This window comes from Rhamphochromis longiceps, linkage group LG15 (genome assembly GCF_057381845.1).
Source record: "Rhamphochromis longiceps isolate RC_006_pf linkage group LG15, R_longiceps_female_GT1.1, whole genome shotgun sequence".
Taxonomy (NCBI): domain Eukaryota; kingdom Metazoa; phylum Chordata; class Actinopteri; order Cichliformes; family Cichlidae; genus Rhamphochromis; species Rhamphochromis longiceps.
In genome coordinates this window covers 13,737,601-13,748,951 of record NC_140571.1, presented here as the reverse complement: position 1 = coordinate 13,748,951, position 11,351 = coordinate 13,737,601, and the positions used below count along the sequence as shown (strand labels likewise).

General features: G+C 38.6%; 1 protein-coding gene across 1 annotated transcript; it reads right to left on the bottom strand.

The window, feature by feature from the left end:
* Positions 1–145: 145 nt before the first annotated feature.
* prep (prolyl endopeptidase) lies at positions 146–10,503 on the bottom strand. Its single transcript, XM_085383225.1, has 14 exons — positions 10,291–10,503; positions 9,891–9,965; positions 8,423–8,556; positions 8,176–8,306; positions 7,701–7,910; positions 6,000–6,121; positions 5,775–5,880; positions 5,459–5,650; positions 5,140–5,337; positions 4,749–4,852; positions 3,313–3,544; positions 2,787–2,918; positions 2,528–2,684; positions 146–1,194 (listed from the first exon to the last, which is right to left on the bottom strand). Exons 1-14 carry the CDS (start codon positions 10,426–10,428, stop codon positions 900–902), a joined length of 2,226 nt encoding a protein of 741 aa, XP_085239351.1. The 5' UTR covers positions 10,429–10,503; the 3' UTR covers positions 146–899.
* Between the last annotated feature and the right edge of the window lie 848 nt (positions 10,504–11,351).

Sequence of the window (11,351 nt, the reverse complement as noted above, 5' to 3'; positions counted from 1 at the left end):
CACTCAAACTTGCCACTTTGGATCGGAGAATTATTCCTCAATTTGGACAATCAAATTTCATATTTTTATCCTGAGCTGTTACCCTAGTGTAATTTTATTTACTACATGAAGGTGCATAGCTGTTAACATACACAAATAATAAAAGATCCCGATGAGTCATTGTTGAAAAAGTTATTTATTGTATTTGTGGCATTGTGTTTTGTTCCCTTTGAAAAGGAAAACAATCAGCACAAGTCAAGAGGTAGAAATCATCAGTCTGAAATTAATGTAAGGACTGACATTTACTTACACACACACACACACACACACTTTCCCATGGAAACAACCGATTTTTTTTTTGCATTTGTTTTCATTTCATCCACCAGCAGTACCATCATCCGTGTAATACTGTCACTAACATTTGTATGTACTGATTTCATCTGACATCAAACAGACTCCATTCTGCGCACAATCCAGAAATAAATTACATACACACACATCACGTTGCAGCACCCAAAGGGAGCAGGAACAATCTTGAAATGAACTTTTTGCTATTTTCACCTCATGACTTTAACGGCTGATTGGCTGATTACTGCATCATCCTTGAAAAGAGCCCCCTGTGACTACACAAAACAAACAACACATTAGGTGTGAGAGATGCATGTTGGCTTATATTTGTGCAGAGCCTGATGACTCTGTGATCTAATCTGCTCACACAGGGGGAGGGACAAAAACAGATCAGCACAAAAAAAAAAGGGGGGGGGGGGGGGGGGGGGGGAAGGTAGCAGTGCTATAAACAATGTGTCAACATCTGGTATTAACGGTATTCTGGTATTAACGGTATTCTAAATATGGTTTGACCAAAGGATTTAAAAAAAGAAAAAAAAGAAACCCCACACACTTTAAAAGGTAGATGCAGGTTATTTGACCCAAGAGATGTTGAGACAGCGAGCGATGAAGGCGTAAGTGTCAGCCACCTCCTGAATGACTTTGCTGGTGGGCTTTCCAGCACCGTGGCCTGACTTTGTGTCCACAAGGATGAAAAGGGGATTTGTCTGCTTGGGGCTGCGACCTACAATGTGCTGCAGAGTGGCGATGTACTTGAGGGAATGCAGAGGCACTACCCGGTCATCGTGGTCACCTGTCAGCAAAAGCACAGCGGGGTACTGGACCCCATTGCCTTCTGGTACACGGATGTTATGAAGCGGGGAGTATCTGCGAGAGAGGACCAGTGGGATCTTTGTTAGGACTGCAACCGTTTAAATATTAAGTAAACAGCAGAATCCCTCTATAAAAATGTCAGAGCAATGATAATGTTGGAGTACAAAATGTATTTTGTTTAACCTTAAAATATTCACACTGCTATCCTACATCACAAACGAAACAATCGGGTAATTTTGTTTGTTCTGAATTTCTTTGTGAGCTTCAGTTCTCAAATCAAGACTCAAGGATAACTCCTGGAATTAGATATTTCATTAAAATACAGTACTGTGCCAGAGTCTTGAGCCAATCCTTATTTCTTTATATTTTGCAAAAAAAATTACCACACAGATTAAGTTATTTATTAAAATGGGCAAACGAACACAAGGGAATACAGTATACAAGCTAAAAGCTGAGACTGTACAATTCTAATAAGCATGAAAGTCGATATTTGGTATGACCACCTTTATTCCTCAACACAGCCTGAACTCTCTTAGGAAAGATTTCTTGTCATGTTTTGGTAGTCCTCGGGATTCTTCAAAGATCTTCTTTGGATGTTGGGTACCCTTTGATCTGTTCTCTGTCAAGATGATCTCACACTGCTTCAGTAATGCTAAAGTCTGGGTTCTGGGGAGACCCATCCATGACTGACAGTGTTTCATGGTGTATTTTTATTTTTCTATTTGTGTATGCTTTTACTGCATTAACTGTGTGTTGAGGATCATTGTAATGCTAAAAAAAAAAAATGAAGCTGCTGTCAATCACATGCTTTCCAAACTGTATTGCCTGGTGGATTAAAATCTGAGAGTGTTTTCCAAATTCATAATTCCTTAAAATTTGACAAGATCACCAACACCACTGGCTGAGATGTAGCTCAAAACCACTACATCTCAGCCTCTGTATATATTCATCACACCATAAAGACCTGTTACCACTGATCTTCAATCCAGTCTTTGTGTAATTTGGCATAACTCAGCCTCCTCCCTGTTTCTCTTCCTTAGCAATGGCTTCTTGACAACTGGACTTTTTAAATCCCCATTCCTCAAGGAAATGACCTTCAGACACTTTATCTGCTACAGACAGGGTTTTAGGCCTGGAACTTTTTCTTTTGTCCTCCACTTGTCCAGTTTCCTCAATTCTTTAAAGGACATGTTGCACACCATGCTGAAATATGCCAGGCTTTCAGCTAATAGCTACTTGGGACTGGAAACAAATTTTTTTATGTCCATGTAGCCAATGTAATCAGTGAAGCTCAGATTAAAATGTATAAAGAAAGGCAGCTGATGTAAATGCAGCCTAGAGTATATAATACACATTAAAATCTACACTGTGGTCAGAGAGCACCTACTTGATCAGCCATTCAAACTGCTCTTTGTCTTCTGAACAGCCAAAGTCCGTGGTCCAGGCGTGCCCGATTGTGAACTTGTGGAACTTCAGCATATCCATGACGCCCACCTGAGCTACTGCACATCCAAACAGCTCAGGCCGCTCGTTTACACAGGCCGCTGAGACAGGACACCAAGGATTCAGAAACATCATCATCTATATCCATTTGCTGCGATTATATTGTTTTAGTGTATCTTGTTCTTTAGTGGAAGCATACATACCTACAAGCAGGCCACCATTAGAGCCTCCATTTATAGTCAGTTTGGAGGGAGAAGTGTATCCCTCCTTGATTAGATATTCAGCTGCACACTGGAAGTCTGTGAAGCAGTTCTGTTTATTTGCCAGCATTCCAGCTGGAAAAAAAAGAATACAAAGTATGTAAATGAGGACTTTGCGCTGGTAATATTTAAAAGATTCCCTCCAGGCACGTTTGAAAAGATCTAAAATTATTCTGCTTTGAATAATAATGTGTGTCTGATATGTTTTTTTATGCTTGTCAGGTTAGAAATTCTTAAAAACAACATTTATGCCTCCTCAGCCACAGAAAACTCCAGAATCTCTCAATATGCAAATATATTCATTTCAAACTTTTAGCTAAAGATGTCATTATTGAAAGACAAGACACAATCTACTGTATGTGCTACAAACACACACAAACACAGGCGTTTTCTAACAGGGCAAACTGGACATGCCCTTGCGATTGAGCTCTGTAGTCATGTTTATAATTACGTGTCAAAAGCTCCTCACCTTTGTGCCAGGTCTCCCCATATTCTCCTCCTCCTCTGATGTTGGCGACAGCTAAAACTCCTCCCAGATGTCTGACAAAGATGAGTCTGGACACGCTGTAGCTTGGCGTGATGGAGATGTTAAAGCCCCCGTAGCCATATAAAAAACCTGGATGGGAGCCGTCCATTTTGATGCCCTTCTTGTGAACAATGAACATGGGTATCTGAGTGCCATCCTTTGAGGGAAAAAAGATCTGAGACAACAAGAGAGAGAAAAAAAAAAAAAAGATTGTCAGGGAAACAAAAGGAGATGGGAAGTGAATTACGAAAAGGTAAAGAACAGTAAAGCTTACATCACCAGTCTATCCTTGTTTCTGAGTCAGAAGACAAGAGAAGACAGGAGCTCTTTTAAAATCCTGTCTGCATCGTGAACATTTTACACTTACAGAGCTATTTTCAAGGCCGCTGTTTTCAGCAGAAGTATATAAATATATCTAACTCTGGGACACTATATGTACAGAGGAAGTAAAAAGAATTTGAAACATGGTCTGGCCAAGGCTAGACTATCTAAAGGACAATTTACTGCAAGTTTCTCAGGAATCTGAACCACTTAAATATAAAATCAGCTATGTCAGGTCATCCATTCCTGGCCCATAATCATTTCCCAGGGACACTGACAACATCTATCATAACATAAAAGCTTCAAATCTTATGACTAATTGCAAAATTTCTTTCTCTTTCATTTCTCTCCACAGGTGACCAGCTTCCAACTCCATCTGGCAATCAATCTTTTTTTTTTTAATAAATCAGAATTAATGGCTGTTACTTTGGCTACATTTAAAGAGAAAGGGCTCATGTCTCCTATGACGGCCGAGCAATCCTTCCCGTTATACTTCAGTCAGAAAAAGTTGCTTATTTGCCACAACAAGGTGAACTGACATGTGACAGTTACTACTGTGAACACACCCATGCTGACTTGGTTTATAGCCTCATGTTTAGAAACATACAACATCTAAAAATCACAAAATTAAACTAAGAAACAACTATCTGATGATTTGACTATTAGGGTACAGTTCTAGTTAAAAAAACTACTTTGAAAGCTCAGTTTGAGTGCTGCTTACGTTAATAAATGCTACCAATACCTGATTTAGCCCACCTTTTCTACAACAACCCTAAGCCGATAGTTTGCCCTCAGTTTGCCGTTTTCGAGCCAGACAATTGATAAAACCCTTCATTTTGTTTGTCAGGGTACAAACTGGCCTGTACACCACCGTTTTATGTCTGTCATTTTGGATAAATGCTGGGTCAGTACTTTAAAAACTAGGTTAAATTTGGGCATTTATGCATAATTAACTGTTGAGATATCTTTTAATAAATGTGTTTACCGCAGCCTATTTTTAAAGAGAAATGAAACACACCTATTTAAACACTGGTAATCCCAGTCTAGGCTCTAGTTACCTGTGTGGTCTGGTAGTCGGAGGGGTTGAAGCCTTTGACAGTGACCTCTCTGAAGATATGGGGCTGCAGGGGCTCCTTGGTTAGGTCACAGTGGTAAATGATGGCTAGATGAAAAGAAAGTAAAAGTTTCATTTTCTTTACTATTTTGAAATCACTTCACAATCAGTGAATTCTTAAAGACAGTACAAATTTACTTAATGAAATAATACGTGGAACTTAGAAATGAGAACAAAATTGCATTACTTGTTTCTTATTTATACAAACTTAACATAAAGGTTGACTTATTTCACTTAAACAACAATATTTGCACAGGTAGAAATTGCGAGACAAGGCATCTGATAAACAAAATAGCTTTTTTTGATTAAAAATAATAACTTTTGCATTATATTACCTGGCGATAGGAAAGAAGTGAAATAATAGAAGATTTCAGAGTCTCGCTTTCGTCCTGTGAACCCTACTATGGATCCAACATCAAGAGGGAAGGTCCTCAGCTCCTCTCCTGAGCTCAGACGATACATTTTCAACACATTCTTCACATCATGGAGGAAGCACACGAACAAATAGCTGGAGTATGTACAGGTGGCAAACACTGCAAGGAAGACATGGCAAAAGAATGAATGACATTGAAATGTACCTTTAATGACAGGGCTAAACTGCTAACGCTTCATATTTTATAGGGAAAAGGTCATGCACGTGTTGCAGAACCTCACCAATGACATCCTTCTCATGTTGAGGCAGGAGCTCCTTCCAGCTGCTCTGCTCCGGAGAGGCAAAGTCGATGTTGATTAGTCTGTAACGAGGGGCGTCTAAGTTGGTCTTGAAGGTGAACAATGTGCCCTCGTTCGTCACGTATTCGTACTCGGCGTCAAAGTTGTCGATTAATTTTACCCATGGCAAAAGTCCTGAGCAAACAAGGATTTCAGTTCTAAAATCAAACTGTTAAGCGAGTAAGACTACAAGAAGAACAATATTTGTCTTAAAGTACCAAAATACTTTGAGAAATAAAGAGAAACAAGTACAGAATACCTGTAATACCCTGAGGAGTGGTCTTGAGGTCACAATACCACAGTCTGTTGACAGGATCACAACCTTCTCTGATAGACAGCAGCACGTAGCGCCCATCTTCTGATACCTACAGTACATCTGCAATCATTAAACTGCACCTGAATGCCAACTAAAACACGCATTCTGTCCAAGTTTGATGACATGACACTAGAGGGGAAAAAAACAAACAAACAACTTCACACATACTTCTGCTCCACTCATCCATTTGGGGTGATCAGGAAACTCTGCACATAGGACGTCCTCAGACTGTGGAGTCCCCAGAACATGATAGTATAACTTCTGATGCAAGTTAGTGGAGGTCTCAGTGCCTGAAAGCAAAAAACAAAATCGAATACAAAAAGACGAAGAGTGTTACGAGTAGGTGCAAATTTTATAATACTAGATAACAAAAGGTTTCAAAACAATAAACAGAAAATAACAAATATTGACAAATGACAAACATTTCGCCTTATGACATTAAATACATTGTCCAGTGGCTCAAAAGTAATTGGACATACAAACGTAACTTTACATGGATGAAAATCATTTACAATCTTTGACTGTCTAAAACCGGCAAACATCACCAAATGCTGTGGTTCACCTCCCTGGAGATGCTCTGCTAGGCCTTCATTTGGTGCTTGTTTGTGAGTCTTTCTGCATTTGTGCACTTTGCTCTATTGGAATGACAACAGCTTACTGACTTGACCACTGAAGAACATCCAATTTCTTTGCCTTGAGTAACTCTTTGGTTGCTTTTGCAGTATGCTTTGGGATAATATTCATTTGCACTGTTTAAGCACTGTCCTATGAGTTTTGTAGCATTTGGCTGAAACCGAGCGAGTATAAACCTGTACACTTCACAACTCATACTGCTATTTCTTTCAACACTTACATCATTAATAAAGACCAGTGATCCATTTCCACTGACATTATAAGTCATGTCTGACTGGTAACGTGGCACGCTTCTCCATACTTTTCTCTTGTCATCATCTGGTAAAAAGTTCAAATTTGTTTGTTTTTTATTTCCTTCCCAGAACAATGCAGATTCTTTTAGATGATTTCTGGTAACATCTAATCTGGTCTTCCTGTTCTTGACTGTAATGAGCAGTTTTCACTTTACAGCAAAGTGCAAACTGCTGCATTTCCTGCTGTACCTTGACAATTTGTCATGTTCTTGTCGTGTTAGTGTAAACAAACTTTTCTAAACCATGAAAATAATTTTGTCATCATCCAACTTTGTTGTCTAAAGCTCCCGGATCTCTTTATTTTTGGTTTTTAGTTTTTTAGTCTAATGATGACAGTGAAAAGCTGTTACAAATGTTACAAAAAAAATCAGCACTTTGACTCATTTGTCATGAAATAACAATGGAACAGGCCTCACCTGGCCATTGAAATGCTTGTCAGTCGGTTAGCAATTTCAGTCTATGAAAACGGAGGTCTGTGTATGAAAATGTCTGTAATTCCTGTTTTTTTATTCTTAATTCAAGGTTGTTGTTTTTTTTAAAAATTATAATAATACATTAATGCTGTCTTTGATCAAGTTTTATTTTCCACTCACGTTTGAGCAGACATTGCTGCTGCATGCAGTTTAACAGTCTATGTAGACTGCATTTGGAGATATATACATTTGAAACCGCTAGCAATTATCTAATGACAATTTAGCTTTTCATTAGCTTTTTTAAATGGTAACTGGCCAGTGCACAGAAAAGCGAGTCCTTAAGCAGATATCCATTAATCCATTTTCTTCTGTCCTGGCAGAGAGCCCTGTCCCATGAGGCTAGGTAGGCAGACTGAGTTCCAAGAATGTCAATTATCTTACAAGTATTTCATATTTTGAAGGTAATTTACTGCAGCCAAATGAAGGTTTAGTATTTGAGAATGTTTGAATCCTGTCCAACACAGTCTTACCATCACTTTTGCCCTCCTGGTCAGGATACGAGTTGTAAAAAAGCCCCTTCCCATCGTGGGTCCAGGACATGCAGCTAAACTTGACTCGCTCCAGGCGGTCCTCTAAAGGCACGGCGCCCTCAACGCGCAGAAAGCGGATCTCCACCCAGTCAGACCCACTGGCACTAGTGCCATATGCCAAGTACTCTCCATCCTCAGAGAATGCATAGCCTTGAAGAAATCAGAGAAACATAAATAGAATGTTAACAAGGAAACTTAACAAAATTTAGACATCAGAGAGGACACTACATTTGTAGAGATTTTTATTCAAAACTGAGTAAAAACTACCACATGAAGCAACTATTACTTGAAAGGCAATTTTGAACTAAATGTATTACTAAAATTAAAAAGAGCACACGATCCAGAAATGCAGGCAACATATTTTTTCATATCAGTAAAATGGGTACTTTGCTTTTATAATAGCCACGACTGATACCTCGCAGAGCAACTGTCCCATCCTCAGAAAATGTGTTTGGATCTAAGAAGACTGTGGGCTCGGCATCTAGGTTCTCTTGCACATACATCACACTCTGGTTCTGGAGGCCCGTGTTGTAAAAGTGAAAGTACCTAAAAAACAAAGAGAAAAGCTACTGGAATGTCACATAATCACTCTGTCATCTAACACTAAAGCTGAAATCCAACATCAAAAATATTATTATGGAATCAGTTGCAGCAAGCTTTACCTGCTTCCTCTCTTGAAGGGACAGCTATACTTGGGATAGTCATACAGCTCAGTCATGCGCTCTTTGAACAGCTCTCGCACCTCACAGTGCTCTAAAAATGGCAAAGTGAGCTTGTTCTGGGCACTGACAAAGGCCTAATGGAAGAAAGCATAATACAACCATGCTTTACATTTTACCATTATCATTTCAACAGACTGCTCAAAAGAGCAAATAATTATTTAGCAGATATCTTTGCTGTGGAAAAAGTATCCACCTCTTCCTGAGTTCTTTTTTTGGCATATTTGTCATGATTAAATGTTTTAGATCAAACTTTAATATCAACGATAACCTGAATAAATACAAAATACAGTTTTTAAATAAAGATCTTATTTTTTCCCAAGGGAAAAAAGCTATCCAAACCTCCAAACAAGCTAGGTTTTGTAGATCATACTAATTAGAGAAGATAATTTTGTTAAACATTTGCATATTTTTCATTTCTCATGTCTCATGATCTATTGAACTGAAGGAGTCTGTTAATTTAGGTTAAGTTTAAAATATACCAAGAGACACTAAAAACATACAGACCCAACAACTACTGATTCTTTGTGCATGAAAATAGAACAAAACAACTATGAGTAATGAGTAAGGGATTAGAAAGTAGTCTTGCAAGGCCAAGTTGCTATATCCGCCTGACCCGAAAACCCCCCCGAAACTGACCCTAACCCCAATTCCACAACTGCCACAGGTAAGCAGGGATCAGGCGATCGGCATCCTAACTCCTACGGAGAAAAATATGATTTACAAATGTGTACAGTACTTTGTGTGTAACATTTGAGGACTCACAGATGCATGTTCCAATCCACATACAAATCGATTTGACCACACATAAAACTATTTTAAAAACACGTACATCCAAACCTGAATAAATAGTGATTATTTATGCACAATTTATTAAGTTCACCTTCACGAGTTGGACATAACTGAATAACATCCCTCTCACTCACAAAACCTTTAACGCCGGTGCACCAATTGTCTGATATGCACAGATAACAATGCATGCTAACGTGTCCTCAAAACGTACACGTACATGATTGTACATAATTTTTAATCTTAGTTTATGCTTTTTAAGCAAGTGTCTCTCCACAGAAATCCATAATGAATATGGAAGAACTGAAATATATAAATGAAAATCCAATATTGTTGTTCTATAATGCCTCTGATAGGCTAAGCATTTTATATGTACTGGGGTTATACTAATATTAAAAGGTGCTTCATCTGAAACACGTAAGTATGACAAATATGCAAAAAAAGAAAGAAAGAAATCAAAAGATGCTACGCTTTAAATGCGCCCGTGACTTTTAATACCAACACTTAACTATCAAATCACATGCCCACATTTCTTAATTACAAAACGCGACACAACAACTAAATATGGCAGTAAAAAAAATACAGAATTCGCTGGTGATTTGAGTGGTAACGGGGAGTTTACCTGTGTCTTTTCACTGTCAGGGTCCTCCAGCCAGCTGTAAGGGTCAGGCACTTTGCAGCCATGATAGTCATCCACCTGAGACCAGCCACAGAGGAATGATTAAAAGGTGAAGTAGCTAAGCAAAACAGAGTTGAGCAATCGGGGTTATAAACCCAGAGTGTTTAGTAAAGTTAATCACGTAGCATCTTGAAAGGCTAAAATTGGACTTGTAGTTAAGTTATGGCTATCTCTGAAATGCATGCATTTTTGTCAACATAGCCAATCTCGGTTTACCAGTGATGGCTAAGCTAACTAGCATGCTAACAAAGCGAACGCTCTTTTCAATGAATGAAAGCGCGTGATGATTAAGCATCCCGGCTTATTAGCACGCTAGGCTAGTTAGCAACCCACATTTACTTACAACTGACTCGTCGCGGTAAGCCTGGGGATACTGAAAGGACATTTTGGACGTCAGTTTTCGGGAATTTCGTAACCAAAAAAGCTGCCGCAGAGATTGGAAAGGTGCTTTTGAAATGACTCTCGCGGCCCTGTAAAACATAAACTTAAACCGCAGAAGCTTTTGTGTGGAAAAGATACCGCTGCTTGTACACAGCCAACAAGCGCTTTCATGAGAATTCACTGACTGTCAACCAATGTTTTACAGCGCCCTCTGTTGGCCAATAGCGAGAAGACGATTCTTGGAACCTGATTTAACCAACCACTTAAGATAAATTTAATAACCTCAATTAAAAGGTTTTAATGTGAAATCATTTATGTAGTCTATTACGTGCAATAAAAAAATAAAATGGAGATTACGTGGTTCAGTACTTTCCCCTGTAGGCCTACACACTTCTTTAAAGAAGCAACATAACTGACAAAGAAATGAAATGCAATAGTTTAAATAGTCTGTACCTAACTGTAGCTAAATCAGGGATTCATGCAAGCATAAAGTGTTTAATGGCAAGGTCTAAGCTAAGCTTTGAAACACTTCTTGAAAAAACTGCTACAGTAAATTTAAAAGGAATTCAAAACAATGTCAGATGCTTATCAGCATCTACAGTTTCGAATTCTGTGTTTGCTATTGACCTTTGTAGTTTTTATTCAGTCTACTTGCAAAAATAGACTAATACAGCTTGATAAAGCTGGAATTCCAGTAGAAGTCATTTCAATTTAGAAATGAATACACAATATGTATAGACCTGTAAACAGTGTTTATCTTATTTTTTCTTTTCTTTTTTGATAGGTTAGCAGTCCACTCTAAACAGAGCAGCTTTGTTAAATAGTGACATTATTGGTAAAGGTTATCTGAGTCCACTGGGAATCTCCATCACTAGCCTTATCTATCTGACAGCACAAGAGGACGGTCAACTCTTCCCTCTTTTTGCTTCCTGCTCATCATCGTCCCCTCCCTTCCTTCCACTTCTTGCTTAATCAATCAGCGCTGATTTGACCATTATTATCTCTGGCACCTACTCTTACACA

Bases quoted from the DNA above. Each gene is read 5' to 3' on its own strand.
- prep (XM_085383225.1), bottom strand. From the start codon at position 10,428: ATGTTTTACAGGGCCGCGAGAGTCATTTCAAAAGCACCTTTCCAATCT. The intron at 8,307-8,422 runs GTAAAGCTTGCT...TTTGTTTTTTAG, and splicing joins CCCTTCAAGAGAGGAAGCAG to GTACTTTCACTTTTACAACA. The intron at 5,881-5,999 runs GTATGTGTGAAG...GATGTACTGTAG, and splicing joins AATGGATGAGTGGAGCAGAA to GTATCAGAAGATGGGCGCTA.